We start from the raw sequence: 23236 nt of genomic DNA, 5'->3' as shown, positions 1-23236 counted from the left end.
GGGAACCGGAAGGAGCTCTTTTCTGCAGGAAGGAGAAGGGAGTTGCCACCGAGATCGGACACCGGAAAGCAGGCTCTTTCTGTTGCGTAAGGTAAGGCTGATCTCTGGCTACTCGGCGGGGCGGATGACTGCAGCGACCTTGTAGGCAGGCTGGCTGTAGCATCGGCCTTCAAGGGATGCGTCAGGGAACCGGAGTTAGAGGTGAGGGGTCGGTGTATCTGTCACCGGGTCAGGCCACCAGCGACCGAGATCTCATTACTAACTCTTTGTCCTCAGCTTTTTCGACCTCGTCTGAAAAACGAGCTTGATAGCTCACAGAAAAGTCGTGGGGATAGATGTGGAAGGGAGAAATCCACACCCAGAATGAAGTTTAAGAAAAAACTTAAAGTAGGTGTAATTTCACGGGGTCGAGATCTGTGTTGCGTAAGTTATGTAACGTGAAAGTCTATACGAACCCTGCCTTTCTGAGTCGATGATTCCTGCCTGGTAGCAGCGCCTGTTGCATTAATTTGAAAAAGTACACTCACAGATGGTCATTTTTAAGCTTCCCGAATTGGCCAGCAGCGTCATCATTTGGTATTAGAGGTGGAACAGAATCGTCTAGGTCATACCCCTCCTTTCATCGTAAAATGAAACAGTCTCTGAGAGGATACCGACTGAAAGTAACACAGGTTGTTAGTGAGACAAACCAGAAGTGAGGTTTCTTCATTTCCGACCCAGAATTCTTTCCTCCACACCGTGCTGTCTCTTTGGATTGCTAAACAAGTCTTTGGGGGAAGAAGTGAGCAGGAATGAAGAGGGTGGTGGTGTACATTTAGATGCAATATGTATCCATCCAAGGTATACTGGGACAGAAGAAAGGTTGAGAATCCTTCTCCCTGCTCCTGCCATTTCACAGAAATTTGAAATCCACTTTCTAATAAAGAGGCTTGTAATTTTGGAAGACAATTTGATGTCTCTCTCTCTCTTTTTTCCAGGTATATGAGCACTTTGAAAGCAGAACACCATTGTTTCCATGATTCTATCATTCAGAAATTGTGAAGGCACAGTTCTTGCCTTTGATTGACTTATAGTCAAGTGGAGTAGACACAGGTCATGGTGGCAGTATAGCCACTTAAATATTCTGAAGGAGGTGAGTGTGTGGCACTTAACTCAGCCTGAGAGAGGGAGAAATTAGGCAGTGCTTCTAAGAAGTGACTTTTATACAGGCATTACTTGGGTGGACAAGGAACGGGGAGGGTCATTCCAGGTTTCCAGGAATCTGTGGCTGAATTATAAATTGTACAGAAGACACTATCAGGTGTTTTTCCCAGAGCTTTAGCCTTATTTTTGGATCGTGCATCTCTTGTTTTCCTTCTTTCACTGCTCCCTCCCCCTTAACTGGATGGGTATTTTGGATATGAAAGGAAGTCGGAGGTTAGAAATCTTTCTGAGTGGCAGAATAATAGGATGGCTTTACCAAGAAGTAATGTATGTACTCAGTAAATCCATTGGTAAAAATTAAGTTCCTGCTTTGTTTAAATGCATAGCTGGGAAACCTCAATTTTGTTGGTTGGATTCTTTCCCAGTGAGTGGACTATATTCTTGTCTCCAGTCCAGTCTTTTTTAATATTAGGACATTTAAGGTGCTTTCAAAGAAGAGATCCCCACCTTTAAGCTTAGGAATGAGCACGGGGGAGACAGCAAGATTAGAATCCAAGTTCATACTACAGAAACATTTTTGTTGGCACTGTCTGGATGACTGCATGTTGTTTTAATCAGCTGCAAGCTGTTAAATTGAATTTGCATAGCTCACATAAATGACAGTTTAATTCCACCAGGATTTCAGTGAGGTGGAAATAGAGCAGAAAAACCTGAATCTGTCAAACTGGGGAAAATGAAGAAAAGGCAATCAATTAGTAAGTTGGGCTTCATGTTTTTTTCTGAGATTGGGAATTGCAGAAGAGAAGCTCTGTAGTAGTAAGACATGAACTATTCAGAATCTCTGAAGTAGTAAGACATGAACTGTTCAGTAGCATTTCTAAAATATTTGGGAGCATTTTACTGACTTGGGGCATAGTTGTGCCCTGCTCATGGTTAACGCTCCTTGCAGGAGACTTCCTAATTGACAGAAAAGATGCTGACTGGGTGGACTCTTTCCAAATCACAAAGTATTATCTTGCATTTAGGTTCATTAACCGTTGGTTGCTGTGAAGGAAGCATATGTACGAGTTCAAATCTCTTAAAGCTTTAACTTATAAAAGTAATAAATGACCATTCCCTCAGTATCTTGACACGCTAAAAGACAGTGTTGTAAACGCTGGACTTGTCATGTTCTTCTGGAGACTAACAAAATAGAGTCCTTGAAGTCAAGCTGACTCTGCTTTTAGCCTCCTAAATGAAAAGGTAGATAGAACAGGTCTTGTGTGCAAAATGAATTCAAGACCTACTTATCTACCAACAGCAATGATAACAGTTTGCATTGTTTTACTGTAGAAAATAGGAGTAGTAAATACAGAGATGAGTAAGGGTGAAGAAATACTTTGCGAACCCATGAGACTCTTACTCTTCATTGATAGGAAAGCGACTAGAAATTGGAGAGGTTGGTTAGGAAAGTGGAAGAGAGGACCTTTCCTGTAGTGCAGGCTTCAGAGCATCTAGGAAGTCTCCGGATGGCTAAACCTTCTTGGATGGAGACCAGCATAGTGTTGTTTACAGAATGCTGCATCATGGTGAATCATGCTGGGGGCAGCTGTCAGTGTGTGAGCCATGTAAGGTTTTCACATATTTTGGAAGATGCAAAGAGCAGACTGATGACCAAGCACAAGCTTCAGAAATATTTTATTGGATGTGTACAAGTGCTTGCAAACTGTTGTTTGAACCAACAGGAAGTCAGTTATTAAACATAACACTTCTCCAAAGAAAAGGTGATTCAGTTTTACTAGAAACCAGTGTCATTTTATATCCCAAGTCTCTAACCAACTTTGCAATCTCATCTAATAATGGTGCCTTAGGTTCTGAGTGTTCTAAATCTCTGAACCCCTGTTAGTTTACACCAGGCTTCTATGGTGGTTTTACGTATTTCCTTTCCCCTTTGTTAAGGTGGGGAAGCCAAAGCTTATGTTAACTCTTGCTCAAGAGTTATATGGTGATATAGGTAAAGCTAAGAAAAGAACAGATTTTGATACTTTTTGTCTTAATTGCCCATTAAGAGGGATTGTAGCTACAGTGGTCTGATTTTTTTTTTTAATCTTTTTCTGTTTTGTTTTTTAACAGATTTATCAGCAGGTTGCAGGTGAACATGGCCTTGAGGTAAATCCTGCCCCTTGTTGAAATGTAGTTTTAGTAGATAGTTCTTGGCATTTTAAGGAATTAGAATATTTTACAAAAAAACAAAAGTTTTGTTTTGGTTTTTTTCTAGACTTTTTTTTTCCTTGTAGAAGATGAGAAACATTTTAAAGGTTCTTTATGCTGAGTAATTGTGATGCTTGAAGTTGGTCATCTGCCTTGTTTAAATTAAGTGGATTTTAAATGTCAAAGCTAATTGTAGACCATTTTTTCTTGATCAAAATAAAAATCTTATTAAAACCTTATAGGTGCCTAGTTTTATCCAGTTTATCTTACATGTGAAATAAAGCCTATTAGAACCCTGCGTTCAAACTTACTTGATCTGTGAGGTCCAACTTCGTACTCAGTAGTTTTTTTAGTAGCTGAGAGCATTTTTTGAATACACACACACACACACACACATATTTTAATTGCAACTTGAGCTATCTCTGTGCTACTTCCTTATTTCAGGGTAGGGCAGAGGTAGGTGTGTGTGTGTGTGTGTGTAAGGAGCTTTAAGATTGTCAGGTTGAGTTGTGAGTTTAAGAATCTGAGTTCTTGTTTATACAAATAGGCAGGGTTTTGACACAGGAGATAAGAGGCATTCCTTGTGTCAGACTCAGCATGTACTGGGAAGCATGAAAGATTTTTCAGTTAACACAAAACCCTAAGTGATAGGATCAGGGCATATATGTTTAAAGAAGCACCCATAGGACATGATACTAAATTGTCTCCGAGAACTGGCACCCGGAAACTTGAACTCGAGAACCAAACCAGAAATGCAGCTGTGAGGGCTGGGCGTGGAGCTCACAGAACGCAGGAGAGCAGCGAGGCAGGAGGCCCAGAAGCTGCTGGCTGGAGACCACCTCCCCCCACAGCGCTCAGCTATGCACTTGGCGGGCTGATGTTTTCTCCTAAAAGACTGTTGTGCATCTGCTCTCTGTCATACATGGTTCTGCATTCTCATGTTTGTCATTAACTCTTTCCTATAAGACAAGGGGCTTCCCAGGTGGTCCTAGTGGTAGAGAACCCGCCTGCCGATGAAGGAGACATACAGGTTTGATCCTGGGTCAGGAGAATCCCCTGGAGGAGGACATGGCAACCCACTCCAGTGTTCTTGCCTGGAGAATCCCATGGACAGAGGAGCCTGGCGGGCTACAGTCCATGGGGTCGCACAGAGTCAGACATGAGTGAAGTGACTTAGCATGCATGCACGCACTTAGTGTTATTTTTCTCTTTGTTCAAAGGGAAACAAGCTCAGGGAGATAGTGTGACTTTTCTAGGGTCTAAAGCAAAGTGGCTAACAGCAATCAAACTCGGGTTTTCCAATTTCAGATATGGTTCTCTTTACCTTATAGGTCAATTCCTAGAATCAGTTGCAACTACTGGTGTCTATGTTGACCAGACCTACAAGGGCCCCCTGGCCCTACACCATGTCCCCATCATGCACACAGTGAAAGCAACACGTTTAGTATTTGTGTGTGACACCAGGAAGCACATGATGTTGCATCTTTACTGACCTGGCCACCAAGCCCCAGGTGCCCCTCTTCTGTCACACTGCCTCCCCTCCATCTCCTGGTTGTAGGTCTTTTGCTACAGCTTGAACGAGCCTTGCTGTCCCTCATGTGTAGAGGAGTGAGAGGCTGAAGAGTGGTGGGTGGATGAAAAAGATGCTCTTTTATTCAGTAGACACTCTGTACACGTGTCAGCCCTCAGAGACTGAGTGCTGAACAAGACAGACACTGTCTTGCCTTTGTGGAATCAGGCATTACAAAGGTCACTTCAAAATTAGAGGGCATAAATACCATGTAGGAGAGGAACAGGTTTTTAGAAAGTACTTGGGAGAAACCTCACCACCCAGACTGCCACTGACCACTGGGAAAACGAGAGGAGAAGGCCTCTGAGAAGAGCATACGGCTTCCCTGGTTCTCTTTGCGGATGGCCTCTTGCCTTCTCAAGCCAGTTCTTGGCCAACGAATGAGATGTCATAAGTGCTGGGGCAGCCAGAGCCACTAACATGAACGAATCTTCCCTCCTCTTCCCCCAAGCTCTGCAGGCCTTGGTGGACTCAGATACTTTGCGTATACACAAATAGACCAATGCAGTTTGACAACCTGAAAGACCTTTTAGTTTGAGCCTTCATTTTACAGCCAGGACTAGAACTGAGTAACCTAGCCTCACACAGGTGGCAGCGCACAGTATCCAAGTCAGGTGAAATGAATGCCAGCACACCAGTCTGCCAGATAACATGAGCCATAAGTAACACTGGATGCACGGTGCTTGAATGCCAAGTTCAGGCAGCCGAGGCGTGAGTGGCTGGGAGAGGGGTAGGTGCAGAAGAGAGACAAGCAGAGTGGGCTAATAGAAAGTGACATGCTTTGGCATCGAAATGCCGTTGTGTATCTTCAGGCAGCCAGGCTTTTCCAGGGAAAAACAGGGATGCACAAACTGGTGAAGCTGACAGCTGAATGTATACAGATGCTGAGAAATGTCCACATTAAAAAATGACAACTTTGCATTTTCATAGTCTAACAGAATACCAATCTTCTTTGGGGGAACCGTTATTCTTATGTCTGGAGTCATCTTGTTGTGTAGAAATTCATACTTATGCCTGAAGATTAAATGTTGATATAGCAAAGCTTCAGAAACTATGGATGGGCTATTTACAGAACATTTCAATTTAATACTCCTATGATTATATTATTTTGCTTCATTAAATGACTATCAAAGTAACAGGCCATTTCTAAAACTATACATCTCTTTGTCCTAAGAAACTTACGTTTCAAAACTTTGGTTTTTGAGCAGCCACTTAACCTAGAAAACTTAACACACAGTATCATAAACTCATACTGCATCAAAATTTGTGTAGAAATCATATGTTTAAAAATGTGGATTTCAAGGTTCAGATGTGTAAATCCCCTGAAATAAAGACATTTGAAACCAGGAACCTCATGATCTTTCATGCAGTAAATGGGGCCTTTAGGTATAATCTGCACGTTACTGTGAGGCATCCCATTCTTAAACTTTCAAGCCAAGTGGGGCACCTGGGGGCTGTCACCACTCAGTACTGTATGGCACTGGCACCCTCTCCTGCTGGGGGAGGGTTTCACCACGAAGGAAGGTTGCTTCTCCTCTGTGCTTTGGAAATGGCTGAAGCCAAAGCCCACCAAGGGAATTGCCTAACGCTGCCCCACTACAGACACGTGAAGAGCTGTGTGCCAGCATGTGGGTCCACACAGTTGGGGTGAACACTTAAGAACATGCTGGAGCAAACCAGCCCATTTCCATCCCAGTTCACCTTATTTTTTCTCAACTGAGCAGTCGCTCTCTACTTTCCCTCCCACCACCTATAGAGTCTAAGACTATGAGTCAAAAACTGCAAGTCCTCCACTGTGAACAAACACACACACCCCCCGACATCTTTCCAAGGTGGGACTACAAAAGCTCAAGTGCTCAGCTTTTTGCCCTTCCTGTCCCACTCTGTCTTGTGTTCCACCCTTCTTTTAGCCTTACCCCTCCCACTCCACACAGACGCCCACTCTCCCTTTATGCCCCTTGTTCTTAACTAGGGCGGAGACTGATTTTTAGTCTTACTTCAGGCAGAATATTCAAAAACGGTGTGGCTCAGTGCACGGTGTTACCTGCATTCTCCGAACTGGGTCTGAGGTCTAGCAGAGCGCATTTTAGAGCGCATTTTAGTCCTAATACCTTACAGGAGGAAGGTTGGTCTTCTCACCTTTGCTTGGGCATGGCAACATTTAACTAACCATGATCGAGGTTTCACTGTGTGAAACATTAATAGGTTTCAGCAAGTTGAGAGTCAGAGGCCCCATAGTACACACGACGCTGGGAAAGTGGGGTGGTAAAATTTTTTGCAGCTTTTGACATGGAGAGAGGTTGCATTCATGGCCTAAGTCTGAAGTGTCTACTGGCCTGGGCCTTGTGGATTTTCCTCCATTAGAGAACAGAATGCTTTTAGCAGCAGAAGCAAACCAGAATTAATCATAACCATTAAGCTTCTGCCTACATCTACCAAAAAAGTTGGATTTGGGGCTTCAAGTCAAACTTCATTTAGTAACACTGAAGTTGAACATAAATATAAAACCAATCACTTAGTGGTAAAGAATGCTGTCTTTGGAGCCAGACTGCCTGGGTTTGAATCCAAGCCCTGAATCCATGTTGGCCATGGCTCCGTGTAAAGAATCCACCTGCCAGTGCAGGAAACGCAGTTTACCTCTCTGGTCTGGGAAGGTCCCACATGCCATACAGTAACGAAACCCAAGTGCTACAACTATTACGCCTGCGCTCTAGAGCCCGGGAGCCACAACTACTGAGCCCACATGCTCTAGAACCTGCGCTCCGCAACAAGAGGAGCCACCGCAGTGAGAAGCCCACACACTGCAACTAGAGAGTAGCCCCTGCTCAGGGCAACTAGAGAAAAGTCGAGAAGCAACGAAGACCCAGTACAGCCAAAATAAGTAAATGGGATAATACAACTGTGAGAAGTAAATAAGACAGTATGTGTAAGGTTGTTGTTGAGCAATGCTTAACACAGAATAAGCGCTCCATAAATTTTAGCTATTTTATTAAAAGTACCCAGAACTGCTTTCTCTTTCTAATTGGACTTTAGGGAAAGGGGCTGGAAATGAGTCCTGAAACATCTTAGCATATTTTAGAAAACATAACGTGGGCCTTAGTTATTACCAGTGAAAACCTCTCGCTCTGTCCTTAGCAAAGTATGTTTTGATCTCGGGTACCCAGATTTCACCTTACCTTGATGACGCAAATACGTGCCTCATGCACCAGGAGAGGCGGTTTGCCCCCAGGTCCTCCTGTCTGGGGACATCTTCACAGGCCACACCCACCGTGTAGTCCAAACACTCGTCCACCTCCACCTCCCAGTAATGGCGCCCCCGGACTGGAATTAGGTTTCCCATGACAGCAGCACACCTGGTTTTAGAAAGCAGAAGTATGCGTCATTTGGGGTGACCCATGCCTGGCTGTGCCGGTGAGTGACACCAACTGCTGGGGTCAGTCAGTAAGTGGTCAGGAAGGGTGGAGGCAGGTGTTCGAACACCCCGTTTGTAAGGCAGCACAACCTTAGCTCTCAAAGCTCAGCTGCCCGATGCTGAAGATCAGAAGGTTAGTACACTGCTGGTCACAGGTGAGGAGGAGACAACCCTGCTCTGTGTGCTTTTTCAACAACAGGGCTTTTTACAGTAACAAAAAGGTTTGGTTCACTTGTTCCTTAAAAAAGAAAGAGATTGAGGACTTTCCTTGTGGTCCAGTGGTTAAGACTGTGCTCACAATACAGGGAGCCCAGGTTTGATTCCTGCCCTGGAACCAAGAGTCCACATACTGCAACTAAGGCTCAGTGCAGCTAAATAAATAAATACTAAAAACAAATGAATGAGACCACAGGCCCAAACTGGAGCTCTGTGTGCCAAGCTCCATGTTACCAATCAGGGACAACTTGGTTACAGTTTTACCTTTCCTCTAAATGGAATTTTAAGCCAGTCAATCAGAACACTAGTTAGAGAGACCCCTGACCTTTCCTAAAGGAAAGTAACCTTACCACAGCCAACCTGGTTTAAAAAAATTTTTTTTTTAAATTTTGTATTGGGGTATAGCCAATTAACAAACAATGTTGTGATAGTTTCAGGTGAACAGTGAAGGGACTCAGCCACACATACACCTGTATCCATTCTCCCCCAAACTCCCTTCCCATCCAGGTTGCTGCATAACAGTAGTTTCTTGTTGGTTATACATCTTAAATATAGCAGTGTGTACACATTCGTTCCAAACTCCCTGACTATCCCTTCCCCACATCCTTACCCCCTGACAACCATAAGTTCGTTCTCTAAGTCTGTGAGTCTCTGTTTTGTTAAGTTTGTTTGGGTCATTTCGTTTTAGATTCCACATAAAAGGGATGTCATATGATATTTCTCCTCCTCTGTCTGACTTACTTCACTCAGTAAGACAATCTCTAGGTCCATCCATGTTGTTGCAAATGGCATTATTCCATTCTTTCTAGTGGCTGAGTAATAGTCTATTGTATATATGTACCACATCTTCTTTATCCATTCCTCTGTCGATGGACATTTAACCAACTTCCTTTTTTTGCCTGGAAGTATAATTTCCTTGTTCCTGATCCCTTCCACCTGGAAAAGTCATTTTTTATAGCTCCTTGGACCTCCTTTCTACCTGCTAGATTAGGGGCTGCCCAACTCAAGAATTATTGAAAAAAAGTCAATAAGAACTTTAAGATTTGATCAGTTGCATTTTGTTTCTTAACGCGGGTAAGAACTTTATTGTTTCTTATCCCTCTCTGTGCCCCACCCCCCCAAGGCAGTGTTGAATGGGTGGAGGCAAAGAAGGATTGTTGTGTTCCATTGTACTCTGTGCTGCTCTGCTGAAAACAAGCTGGCACAGATGTGTGTTAGTCGCTCAGTTGTGTCCGACTCTATGTGACCTTGTGGACTGTAACCCGCTGGGCTTCTTTGTCCATGGGATTCTCCAAGCAAGAACATTGCAGTGAGTAGCCATTCCCTTCTCCAGGGAGGTCTTTCTGACCCAGGAATCAAGCCAGGGTCTCCTGCAGTCTTTACCGTCTGAGCCACCAGGGAACAGATAGTAGGTACATAACACGCATGCAGTAAGAAGGTCAGCAGGGAGTCAGCGTCAGAGGAGGAGACAGCTATGAGATAGTCCAGGACGCAGGCAGGGAGGCTAGATGCAGTTGTCCATCGGTAGCCCCTCTGGCCCCCCTAAGACTTTTCTTCCTTAGAAGATCCTCCTGATTCTGAAATCAGCCCACTGAGAATTCTTTCTGTCCTGATTATCAAGAAGCTGAGAGCTGTGTTTAATGTTTAATCTTAAAAACAGAAATTAGCCCTTGAAGTTAAGCCATGTTCTTTTTTTTTTCATCCACTGCTGTGATTTTTCTACTTCAGTAGGATACATTTGCCCCCTGTTTTTTTTTTCTATGTGGACAATTTTAAAAGTCTTTATTGAATTTGTTACAATATTGCCTCTTTTTTGGGGTGGGGGGAGCAGTGAGACATGTGGGATCTTAGCTTCCCCACTGGGATCAAACCCACATTCCCTGCACTGGAAGGCAAAGTCTTAACCACTGGACTGCCAGGGAAGTTCTTGGCCCCTATTTTAAGTTTTCTTTAAGTTTTTGGAAAGAAGTAAGGTATAAATGGGGGCTTCCCAGGTGGCACTAGTGGTAAAGAACCCACCTGCCAATACAGGAGACATGAGACACGGGTTTGATCCTGGGTCAGAAGATCCCCTGGAGGAAGGCATGGCAACCCACTCCAGTATATTTGCCTGGAAAATCCCCATGGACAGAGGAGCGTGGTGGGCTACAGTCCATAGGGTCACAAAGAGTCAGACATGACTGAAGCGACTTAGCACTGCATGCAAGGTATAAATACATCATTTCGACCTTAAGTACTACGTTCGGGAAATAGCATCAATCCAGACAGACAGGGCACATCTTTGACGGACACCTCTCCCTCAGGTCTTGCACCTGAGTGACCATCATTCCTTCCACCAGCTTTGGTTTTTCACCAGGAGTTTTGTTAGAAAGTATCACCCAGTGGGAGAGAGAGCTCTGGGCTCCGCACTAAGGGGCTGGGTCCTTGTTCTCCCACTGCTCCGGGAGCCCAGGACTCCACTCAGAGGCCACATCTCCTCTCCTGACATCGGCCAGACCCTTACTACCCCTCCCCAGCCTCCCGCCCCCCCTCCCCCTCCCTCATTTCTGGGAGTCAGAGCCTGAAGCCCCTTTCAAGGCTGCGTCTGTCAGAATCCACCTGTACCCGGATAACAGCACGTACCAAGGTGGTTCACGAACTGTTCGGGTGAGGGGCTGATAGAGTACCTGGTAAACTGGGTGTCGCTGGGGACGGGCTCCCTGGCGGGGCCTCTCCTCTCGCTTCGCACGACCGTGAGCCCATCTTCGGATACAGTCAGCCAAGGATGGCAGGTGTGCTCGTTCAGGGGGAAGTAGCTGCCTGCGAGGGGAGGAGGCACACGGAGACACCCCCGGCCAATCACTCCACTGCTTTCTCCACGTTGCACTCCACACAGGCCAGGGCTTCACCGCGCGTGGCTGGCGTTAGCACCCTGTACCACACTGGTGAGCCTGGATCTTGCCTGGTGATGCCCCTCGTGCTAATCATGATGGCAGTTTACATGGGTCGGGCGTTACTGGGTGTCTAGTACTGAGCTAAGCGGTTTGAGTCTTATCTCATTCACAGCTAACACGTATCCAGGTGTTAGTATTTCCATTTTGTAGAAGAGGAAACAGAGGGGCAGGGCGGTTCTATCATCAGCTGTAGATGATAGAACTCAAACCGGAACCCCAGGGTGTTCCCAGTGGCTAAGACTCCATGTTCCCAATGCAGGGGACCTGGGTTCCATCCCTGGTCAGGGAACTAGATCCCATGTGTTGCAACTGAGACCAAATAAATAAATACTTTAAAAAACAAAATAAATATAAGGAACAAAAATAAACATAAAAATAACAACAACAAAAAACCCAAACCCCAAGCCCATCTGATTCCAGTGGCTGCACTCTTCACTGGGAGGCTGTAAATACCTGCAGGTGAACAGGAATTTCTAACCTGCTTGCCAAGGGGAATAGGAATTGAGGGAATTATTAGTGATCAATTTGACAAAGGTTAGCAAAATCTAACTTTCAATGAGGGCAGTGAGGGAGAAGGGAGGAGATTGTACAACCATCTCTGAATTATGGTTAAAACAAAGCATGTCAAAAAAAAAATGTTACAGAATGGGGACTTCCCTGGCAGTCCATGGGTTAAGACGCTTCCGATGCAAGGGGTGTGGGTTCGATGCCTGATGCCCGGATGGGGAACCAAATTTCCACGATAGGTGGTGCGGCCGGGAAAAAAAGAAAAGTGGCCCCTTTCTGTAAAATGGGCCCCCAGGGCTTTGATTGCCCCCGAGCCCCTTCCCAGCCTGATTCACCATGTGTTCATATTAGTGAACATTCATAGATTTTTCCAATGAAGTCAGAGCAGCACTGGGTCTGCCATAAGGGAGTCACTTTGGGCCCAGTGAATGTGCGGCAGGGGCACAGACCTGTGGTGTGGACGGTAGCGGGCTCGCTCCTTGCGCTGGGGCCGCCCACGTTGAGGGCTCTCACACAGATGGTGTAGTTCTGTCGGGGCTGCAGCTGCACCAGGCACTCACAGGTCGGGATGCCCACAACAGACCTGGGCGAAGAGGCGTGCTGACATCACTGAGGGGCTGGGGCAGACAGACGCAAGCACCAGCCTCTCCCCGCTGACCCCCAGCAGCAGCACAGGCAGGAGTGAGGCTCTCCTCAATGCTCCCTCCCAATCGGGTCCCCTTTTCTCATTTTCTTGTATCCTTTCTGTCTGTGGCTCTTGCCCCTCCAAGCTCCCCACCCTGTGTCCCAGGCACCTAGCGCTGCACTCAGCCTGTGTCTAATGCTGCATCAGTGGGGTGTGCATGCAGTTGAATCCAGTGTGTGTATGCAGTTGAATCCAGTGAGTGTCAGCCTGTCTGGCAGGACCACAGCCTCTCTGAGGGCAGGGGCCAAGTACCACAACCTAAGCATAGCGCTGGGCTCACAGCAGGCTCTCAGTCTGTGTTTATGAACAAATGATCTGACTAGAGCTGATATAGAGGGGCCCTGGAGGAAACTGAATGTAGCCGCTGCCCTCATGGAGCTTCCAGTCTAGAAGAAAGGCATTTCTTAACCCATCACTGGAAGAAATGTAAGATGGTAACTTGACAAGCTGATGGTGTATTATGGAAAGTACACTAGCTGAGAGGTGACTTTTGAGCTGAACTCTGATGACTAGGAGGTTATTGGATAAGAAAGAGAATGAAGAGTCTCTTTCATAGAAGAAGCATGGTAAAGGCCCTGTTGCAGGAAGAAGCATAGAAAGTAGGAGGAACTATTAATAAAATATGACCCGTGTGGTTGAGGAAGGGTGAGCTGGACAGGCAGGAAGGGGCCAGAGCCAGTGAAGGAATTTTGTCTTTTCTTTGAGGATGCCATGATTAGATCTATACTAGGAGAGTAAGCACCACACAGGTCACCTCGGTCCCTGACCAGCCTTCTGATGACCGCCAGCATAAAGGGCTTAAAGTATCAGCACAAGTTGCAAAGGAAATCCGAACCATTTGGGGGGTCAGACCACTGAACTCCCTGCCCTTCTCCTGAGGATCCCTGGAAGTAGATAACCCAAGTTAGCAAGCCCTGACGTGGTTGTGGACAAATGAATTCTACCTGGGAAAAATGGGTTGGAGGGGGACAGATGGCCAGGTCCCAAGCCCTGAATTTAGTATAGAAGAATCTGTCTCCCTAACAGTTGACACCAACCCCTCTTCCTCCATTTCTCTAAAGTTTGGTAAGTGCACAGCAGGGCAGCCCCTGGACTTGGCTGCCTTCCACAAGCTTCTGGACTGCCCGGTTGTAATCCAGAGGCCTAGCCATAATTTCTCCACTGTACACAGCTGTAGACTCGTAGGATCTGCAGGCCTTTGTGGTTCCTGAGTCTAGCCCTCTTCTAGCGGTGAACTCCTCTGCATCTCTGCCAACCAGAGGGGAACATGAGCCTCCAGGCAGCTGACCACCAGGGACATGATGTTCTCTGTACGTTGAATTTAATTCTCTTTCATTTCTGCTTCTCTCAGTTCTCTTTCCTCCTCAAGTTCCAGCCAGATGGGTTTCTTGGTTCCTCCAGTGCAGGAAGCTCACTCCTGCCCAGGGGCCAGGCCTTGCCTGCATCCACTCTTCTCAGGCCTCCACCCTTCCCATCTATCTGGTCTCAGTTCAAATGTCCACTCTCTCCAAAGTAAGCCTCCACCTCCACTGCATTCTCTATTTCATTGCATTTCTTTTCCCTTCAGCCACTGTGTGTTTTAAGCATTTGTTTTCTTGGTTTTTGTCTATTTCCCCCAACTCAGACTGTCAGCTCTGTTAGGGTGGGGAATTTGTCTGTCTGGGTCACCAATTCCCAGGCACCACCTATACACTCAATACTTGTTGAATGAATGATGGTAAGCCCTGGCTGCGCTAAGAAAGCAAAACTGAGGTTTACCACTTATACGCTTCTTCACTCATTCATCATTCACCTTCAATCACAGAATTCCAGCTACTTCTCATGAAACCAAGCAATCTAAAATCAAGATTCTTGTGTTTGACTTTCTCTCCAGACTCCACACTTTTCCTAAGCTGTGTCACTGCATCGAGGCCTCTCGTGCCCTGCCAACGCCCCTTGTGACTCACTCGGTTACGCCCGAGGCCCCCGGCGTCTCTGCCGGGGTCAGCTCCACCGTGTATGAGTCCACAGGGTTCAGGTTTCCAGACTCCCAGGGGATGAGCGCAGCCTCCTCGCAGCTCCTTATCTCTTTGCTTTTTATAATGGGGGGACAAGGCGCTAAATGCAGGGGAAAGGGAGAGAGGAACAACCCTTCTGTTCACATCCAGCCTAGTGCTCCAGAACACAGCACACATCACAAGCCCTCTCTTCCTACAAGAGGTTCAGTGCAATAAAAGGCAAACCAGGTGTTTCAGACTAGACAATCATGTCCCCCTCCAAATTCATATGTTGAAACCTATTCCCCAATGTGATGACACCTGGAGTCTCCGAGAAGTGACTAGGTCCTGAGGGTTGAAGGGGTTTATTATATAAGGAAACCCAACAAACTCTCTTGCCCAGTTCCGTCATAGAAGGACATAGCAAAAAAAAGCCACTCTGAACCAGGAAGTCTTCCCTAGACATGAATCTGCTGGCACCTTGATCTTGGACTTCCCAGCCTCCAGAACCATGAGGAATAAATTTCTGTTGTTTATAAGCCATCCAATGTGCAGTATTCTAACAGCCCAAAGGAACACCAGGGAATCACTTGCAGATATCTCTGGAGTGGAGGATGGCTGCATGGTTCAAATGTGTCCGTGCAACTGTGTCCAAGGGCAGTACTTTATCTTCTTTTGAGACCAACTGTGAAAAAATGTCCCTGCCATATCAGGCATACAGATTTGCCGTACTAAATAAAAGGAAAGAAGTGCCAAGCTATTCCTGTCCTTCCAAGTGACATCAAAGCTCTGCCCCCATCAAGAAAGCCGAGACTTCTGGGTCCCCTTCAGTGAAGGTCCTACAAGTGGCCCCTTACCTGTCATGTACACTGCACGCTCACTGGTGGGGCTGAGGCCGGTCCTGTTCTGAGCTGTGACCCAAAATTCATACTGCGTGTTTGGTAATAGGTTTGTCACTGAGCAGTATGTTTCTTTGGCGGTCATTGTAAACTCTGGGGGAAAAAAATGATAGGAATTAAAGCCTAGAACTTCCCTGGTAGTCCAGTGGTTAGGAATCTACCTGAAAATGCAGGGGACACCAGTTTGATCCCTGGTCTGGGAGGATTCCATATGCTGCAGGGCAACTCAGCTCATGCGCCACAACTACTGAGCCTGTGCTCTAGAGCCCTTGAGCCACAACAAGAGAAGCCACCATAATGAGAAGCCTGTGTACTACAACTAGAGATTAGCCCTTACTCGCTGCAACTAGAGAAAAGCCCATGCACTGCAACAAAGACCTAGCACAAACATAAATAAATAAATGGAATTCAACCCTAAAATAGGTCAACTGGCTCCAAGTTCATTGCACTGTAATCTATTTTACCTGAGGTAGATATAGAACTGGCTACCAATCCCCTTTGACTGTGTATGCATGCCCATCTGCAATGAGACTCTGCTGATCCTTCCATTGAGAGGACTGGTCTCTCCCACTATCCATTGCAACTGGGCTTAACCACGTGACTTTCTTTGGCCAATGGGACCACTTCAAACATGGTTCAAGCAGAGGTTTGGGCAGTGCTGGAGCACGGGGGCCTTGTCCTCTTCCTGCCAGGAATGCTTCCACTTCCATGGAATGACCCTGGGCCAGCCTCCAGAAGAATGTGATCATGATGTGAACAGAGGCCCCCAGAATTGCAGCTGATGCCCTAGACACATCAGCAAGGCCATCCTAGCCTGTCCAGACCCACCCAAGCTGGCCCAGACTAGAACTATCTAGCCAATTCATAGAATTATAATAAATAATAAATGTAATTTTAAAAGTTGAAGTATCATTGATTTACAATATTAGTTTCAGGTGTACAACACAGTAATTCAATATTTCTATAGATCATATTCCAGTTAAAGTTATTATAAAATATTGTATATATTCCCTGTGCTGTACAATATTGCCTTGTAGTTTATTTATTTTATACATAGTAGTTTGTACCTCTTAATTACCTACTGCTATCCTGCCCCTCGAAACGAATGAACATAAAATTTGTCATTTTTAGCTTATATGTTGGCTATATGTGTGTGTGTGGCGGGGTATTGTTACACAGTAAAAGCTAACTGATATACCTCTAAACATGCCCAGACTCTTAAGGCAGTGACAGATCATTAATCCACCCTCTGATATCAGTTCCTTTCTAACAAAGTGCTTTGTTATAAAGATCTTTGAAGATCTTTATTGGGATGTCCCCAGCGGTCTGGTGGTTAAGACTTTGCCTTCCAATGCCGGGGGTGCAGGTTCCATCCCTGGTTGGGGAGTTAAGATCCCACATGCCTTGCAGCCAAAAATCCAAAACATGAAACAGAAACAGTATTGTAACAAATTCAATAAAGACTTTAAAAATTAAAAAAACATGATCAAAACATAAAAAAAAAAAGATCTTTATCAATCACCAGGACAAAGTCCCCTAACAATGGCATTTTCTGCAGAGCGTGCCAATAGGGCTGATTTGTGGCAAAAACTGCTATGAATCAGATTTGACTTTCTGGTCCTCAATCTCCCCTCCCATGTCCTCTTTAGTCCTTATTCTCTCCTTCATTGTGGATTAAACTTACTTTTCTCAAGGAAATAAACATACTTTTCTCAAGTATGAATTACTTTTCTCCCGTTCCTTCCTAACCCCTGGGCAGACAAATCATCCTCACCTTTGGCATTCAGAAACCTTCTGTCTGCATGAACTGGTACAAGGGGAAGAGCTCCAGGCAGGGAGCCTGCGGACTCAATTCTCATTCCAGTTCTGCCATAACTTATGGTGTCCCCGTGTGTCCGTTCATCTCTCTCTAGGTCATCCATAAGACGGAGATCTCTGAATCCCTTTGCCACAGTCTTGCTCTGACCCCATGCACACAGAACAGGCCTGATCAGGCTGGCCCTGATCCTTCAGATGCTCAGCTGGAGCTCCTCTGCTGTCTGACCCCCTTCTCAACAGGAGACTGGCTTATCTACAAAGAGGGGGCATCTCCCTCAGCCCTAACCCTGTGCCAGCCATCTCCACTGCCCTGGGAAGAGGATGGGCCCAGAGCTGCGTGCAGTGGAGGCCTGTGCCTTTCCACCTAGGAATGTGGGTGAGATTAGCAGCAGCCCTTCCAGGCTGAAGAGCCCTCCACAGCCCCCTGGGGGTCTGCAGACTAACCCCCCACCCCAGGTTCCCCCAACACAGGGTAACCTCAAGGAAAGCCCGGCCACCCTCACAAACCAGGACCTGCTAGAACCCAGCCAGTCCCACTGGGCCTTCTTGAGGAGGAGTGTCCCCACGCATCCTGGACATAGTGCAACCAGAGACCCATCAGCCCCAGGACAACCCCGACCTGGATACGCTCCACGTATCTGAGCCCCATGATTCTCCCCAGCCAGGCCCCAACTTGCCTTCCCAGCCCTTCTTGTCATGCTCACCTGCCTGCACGCCATTCTGCAAGGAGCTAGGTGTGCAGATTCACCCCATTGCCACTTTCCCAAGGCCCATGCTGGAGCTTGGTGCTGCTCCTGGCAGACCTCACCTGCTTGCTCCTTCCCAGGTGAGCCGTCCTGCACTGGCCGGTAGGATAGCCGATAGCTCTCCACGGTGTCATCGGAGTACAAGCTCCAGCACACTCGGACCGAGGAACCTGTGGCTGAGTTAGGGGCCTGTGGGTTTATCACTGGAGCAGAAGGAGCTGGAAGAGGAAAAGGAAGGAAAACAAAGACAAGTGAGGAGCCTTCAGTTAGAGGCACCGGATGTGAACGGCCGCTTTTATAGGACAATCGATCCCTCAAGGCATCCCATGGGCTTTGGAGATGGGAGAGGCAGCCTAGGTTGCCAGGGTGGGAGGCCAGACCTCCCAAGCAGGAGCTTCAGTAAGAACCGGTGTGTCTATCCTGCTCTGACCAACCCACACGAGCTAGGGGAGGCAGGGCTGCTGACAGTGGCTCAGGCTGGGGTGTTTGCAAGTCCTGCCCTAGGGAGGGTTGGGTCCTTGAACCCTGCCAGGCCATCCAAAGAGGCAGGAGGGCCAGGACCACAGCACCGCTGCCTGCAGTCCTACAGCGAACAGAGGAGGGAAAGAGCCTCCAACAACTGGCTCCTTCATTATGATTTCATTACAATGAGAAATTAGGTTTGGAAAAACTGCTTTTTGAGAACCGACTTTTTTTTTTTGGACTGCGCTGTCTTATTGTGGCATGGGGGCTTCTCTAGTTGTGGCGTGCAGGCTCCAGAACACACGGGCTCGGTAGTCCAGAAGTTGCAGTGCTTGGGCTTAGTGGCCCCGGAGCCACTTAGTTCCCCGACCAGGGATCAAACTTGTGTCCTCTGCATTGGAGGTGGATTTTTTACAATTTTAATTTGTTTATTTTTGGCTGTGTTGGGTCTTTGTTGTGTCATGGCTTTTCCCTAGCTGTGGTGAGTGCTTGGGCTATTCTCATTGCGGTGGCTTCTCTTATTGCGGAGAACAGGCTCTAGGGCACACTGGCTTCAGTAGTTGCAGCACATGGGCTCAGCAGTTATGTATTGTGGGCTCTAGAGCACAGGCTCAGTAGTTGTGGTGCATGGGTTTAGCTGCTCTGTGGCATGTGGAATCTTCTTGACCCAGGGATCAAACCCATGCTTCTTGCATCGGCAGGCAGATTCTTGACTGCTGAGTGACCAGAGAAGCCCTGGAAGGCAGATTCTTAACCACTGGCTCACTAGGGAAGTCCCCAGAACCAATTTCTTTCGAGTCCATGTACTGAGTTAATACTTTTCTTCTCTGTGGGTTAATAATTTTTCCTACCCCACCCCCACACACAACCAAGAAACATTCCTTGTTTGTCTTCCATAATTCTTCACCCATGGCAGCATCTCCTTCCATCCAGGGCTTTCAAGAACATCCTTATTTTCAAATTCTGAAATTGTTCAGACCAGGTAGGACTTCATGGAACGTACTCAGCTTTTTCTTGCTGGTTAGGGGGTGGAAGGCCCCTAACATGACAAAAGTGAGAAGAGAAAAAACCTGTATCCCCACATGATGTAGCTCAGGATGCCCAGCAGATACCCTGTTATACCCTCCAAAGAACAGTCCCCTCCAGGGAGGCAGTAAGAAGAGGGATGCCCCTGGATACAGGCTGGGGGCCGATGGTCTGCCTGGGACCCGGACACAGGAGGGTGAGAAGAAACCACCACCACGTGTCTCAAGCACTGACTTAGGCAACAGTGCCTTTCCTTCCAAATGCCTGGGTGTGAGTATTTGGGCAATACCATCCTCAGGCCATCTAAAGGACTTCACAGCTCAGCGAAATCTCCCCTCAATCCGGGGAGTCTAAGAATGGCCTCCAAGACTTATAATCCAGGATGTTTATTGTAGTATGGTTTAGAAGGGTGAAAAACCTAGAAGCATCTCGGCACCAACAGTTGAGGATTAAGGTATACAGCCATTAAAATGATGTCGCAGAAGAATTTATCAGTGAGAATTAAGCATACAGATTGAGGTATAGAGCCATTAAAATGATGTCATAGAAAAATTTATCAGTACAAAATAATATTCATCACAAATGTTTTGCTAGAAAAAAAAAGCAGATTATAAAACAGGATGATTCCATTTTTATTAAAAAAAAAAATACTTGTATAAAGGAAAAACCTAGGACTTCCCTGGTGGTTCAGTGGTTGTGAATCTGCTTGTCAGTTTAGGGGACACGGGTTTGATCCCTGGTCCGGGATGATTCCACACGCTGTAGGGCACCTAGGCCCATGTGCCACAACTACTAAGCCCAGGCTCTAAAGCCCATGAGTCCGTGCTCTACGAAAGAAGCCACTGCAACAAGAAGCCTGTGCACTGCAACTAGAGAGTAGCCCCTGCTTGCTGCCGCTACAGAAAGCCTGCACGCAGCAACGAAGACCCAGCGCAGCCAAAAATCAATTTTTAAAAAGATTGTAAAAAAGTCTTTTGAAGAAGGAAAACCCAAAATGATAATATAAAACATTTTTCATAATGTTGCTGGGTGTTGTTGGATGAGAAAGGAAAGATGATATTAAATTCTAGTATCAGTCTTAAAAAATGAGTCTTCACAATAAGATTTTTAAGAGCTACCTCACACCATGTGACATACATTACTTATTTATTTTTCACTATGTCCTCATGAGTCATTGTTATGTCCATTTTGCCAAGGAAACCAAGGCTCAGAGAGGTTAGGTAAGTTTTCCAGGGTCACACAGGTAGGAAGTAGCAGAGCTGGGATTCTCGCCAGCTCCACAGGATTCCAAAATCCATCTCTAAATCCTATGCTAAAAACAACCACTTGAGAGGGACATAAATACAACATTCAAGGAAATAATATTCGGGATATTTGTTTGGAGTAAGTTAAGCTGATGGGGGCCAGATGCTGGCACCCTGGAGAGTGAGGGAGGATATTTATCCTGGGAACGTCAACCTCTGTTTTCACCCTTACACACCATAAAGACAAAAACACGAAGCTCATGCAGCCGGTGGGGGAAAATGCCTGTTTCTAGATCTTTATGATTTTTTTTTTAGCCATCAAAGTTTTTAACTCAAAGCTCAGGGAAACCGGTGTCAAGTATGCACTCAGGTGAGACACGCACCTGGGATGGTGTTAATGGAGCCCATCAGCTCCTCCACATCAGAGAAATCCAAGGTCTGGTCTTCAAAGTCGGGCTGCGCGGAAATCTCCACGTCTGTTTTTGTTTTCAGGAATTTTCCGAGTCTATCGGTATAAAAAGACACACTAACAAGAATGGAGGAATACTCTTCCCCGGGGTCACTAGTGAGCAGCAATGAGGGCCTCTTCACTGGACTCTTTTTTAAAATAATTAGTTTGCTTTTGGCCACATCAGGTGGCACGTGGGATCTTAGTTCCCCAACCAGGAATTGAACGAACCTGCACCCCCTGCATTGGGAGTATGGAGTCTTAACCACTGGACCTGCCAGGGAAGTCCCCAGCTGAACTCTTATTTCCCTATTTTAAAATGCTGTGGGCTGCCTTCTGGCCTCTGCTTTGGTGACTGACCTATGAAGTCACTGGAGGGGACAGGTGTGGCTGGTTTACATCTTTCAGGAGGGAAGGGGTAGGGTCATGTCAGAGGGTGGGGGGCTGGGGGATGTGGGCCAAAAAGCCCCAGATCCACACCTTCTGGAAGATCCTTAGATGCTGACCTGGGAGCTCCCACCCCCACACCACCCCAGGACCCAGAGACACGCAGCCTCTCCACATGGTCAAGTACCCTCAAGTCGATGAGCATGAACTGGGGCTCTGGGTCTTCTACACCTGCTCCTGGCAGTCACAGGGTTTGTAAGGAGCAGAGGCAGAATTTGAAACCATGTCTGTCTTTTGCCAAAGGTTATGCTCTTAACCCTGACATTATTAAACTTCATTGTTTGTGTTGCTTTACAGACATTTTCTGATTTTATTCCCACAAAGGTATCCCTATTTTTTAGGAAGGAAGGTGAGGCCTAGACTGGTCGGACTTGACCAAGGTCATGGGGGTATCAGGGTTTAAATTCCTGTCTGACTCCATAATGTGCATGCTTTCTGCAGCACACAGTCTGGGTCCTGGCCCAGCAGGGGAACGCTGGGGACACTCTCTGACTTTTTTGGTTTTCAACCACGTGGCATGTGGGATCATAGTTCCCCAAACACGGCTTGACCCACGTCCCCTGCGGTAGAAGTGCGGAGTCTTAATCACTGGACCACCAGGGAAGTCCCACTCTTTGGATCTCTGTTCCTCCTGGTGAAAGGAGGGGCTTGGGGAGACCCCACCCTGGCTTGAAGGCTGAGTCTCACCATATGCTCCCTTCCAGCTCTGAGATTCTAAGATTTGGTACCAGAGAGTCCTTGTGTTCCCACACTGTCATTCCAAGCCAGTACTATTTACTCTCAGGGGCAGACACAAAAGCTGAACCTGGGAGCATATAACTAAGGGGAACTGATACCTAGTCAGGTATCTAGAGGTAAAAGGAACAGAAAAAGAAAATACATGTCAGAACAAAGTATTACCTGTCAGCCATAGCCACAGCATCCTAAAAAGGAGGAGAAAGAGAAAAAAATTTTAAACTGATTTTGGAAATAAATTTCTTTTTCAAACCATATAATAATATAAATGTATCTTAAAACTTGGAAGTTAGTAGAAGAGAAAAATCAGCCACGTCCACACCCTAAACAAAAACGACTCTTACGACGCCTGTGCAGTTTCTTCCCATTAACATGATGTGAGCACTTTCCAGGTGACAAATGGTCTTGGGGATCATCAATTTGAAAGACTGTGTCACGGTTCATAGAATGGGCACTCCATCATTTACTCTATTGTTGTACATTTTGGCTGTTTCTAATTTCTCACTACTATAAATGACAGAGACGGAGAAGGCAATGGCACCCCACTCCAGTCCTCTTGCCTGGAAAATCCCATGGATGGAGGAGCCTGGTGGCTACAGCCCATGGGGTCGCTAAGAGTCAGACATGACTGAGCGACTTCACTTTCACTTTTCCCTTCCATGCACTGGAGAAGGAAATGGCAACCCACTCCAGTGTTCTTGCCTGGAGAATCCCAGGGATGGCGGAGCCTGATGGGCTGCCATCTATGGGGTCGCACAGAGTCGGACATGACTGAAGCG

At 46.5% G+C, this 23236-nt stretch overlaps 1 protein-coding gene, 1 long non-coding RNA gene and 1 other non-coding gene across 5 annotated transcripts in view; 2 read left to right on the top strand and 1 right to left on the bottom strand.

The window, feature by feature from the left end:
- Window positions 1–3572, top strand: LOC145528476 (uncharacterized). The gene is made up of 4 exons (XR_014070455.1): window positions 1–91; window positions 978–1132; window positions 3256–3291; window positions 3401–3572. It is a non-coding gene; the product is annotated as an uncharacterized LOC145528476 (long non-coding RNA).
- LOC145530731 (small Cajal body-specific RNA 15) lies at window positions 2319–2445 on the top strand. The gene has a single exon (XR_014072034.1).
- Window positions 3573–4964: 1392 nt separating the features above from the next.
- Window positions 4965–23236, bottom strand: part of FSD2 (fibronectin type III and SPRY domain containing 2) — a 36872-nt gene continuing 18600 nt past the window's right edge. For all 3 annotated transcript variants that reach the window (XM_081546850.1, XM_081546849.1, XM_081546851.1), the window contains exons 5-13: window positions 22623–22645; window positions 21211–21332; window positions 18158–18313; window positions 15490–15624; window positions 14603–14753; window positions 12421–12554; window positions 11198–11330; window positions 8080–8256; window positions 4965–5917 (exon numbers count right to left, since the gene is read on the bottom strand). In XM_081546850.1, the coding sequence (XP_081402976.1) occupies window positions 5665–5917; window positions 8080–8256; window positions 11198–11330; window positions 12421–12554; window positions 14603–14753; window positions 15490–15624; window positions 18158–18313; window positions 21211–21332; window positions 22623–22645 (1284 nt within the window). In that variant the 3' untranslated portion in view covers window positions 4965–5664. The remainder of the gene's footprint in view (window positions 5918–8079; window positions 8257–11197; window positions 11331–12420; window positions 12555–14602; window positions 14754–15489; window positions 15625–18157; window positions 18314–21210; window positions 21333–22622; window positions 22646–23236) is intronic.

This window comes from Giraffa tippelskirchi, chromosome 12 (genome assembly GCF_054371585.1).
Source record: "Giraffa tippelskirchi isolate mGirTip1 chromosome 12, T2T-mGirTip1v1.2.pri, whole genome shotgun sequence".
NCBI classification, from domain to species: Eukaryota; Metazoa; Chordata; class Mammalia; order Artiodactyla; family Giraffidae; genus Giraffa; species Giraffa tippelskirchi.
Note: the sequence above shows the minus strand (reverse complement) of the source record. Positions and strands in the feature narration are given on the sequence as shown.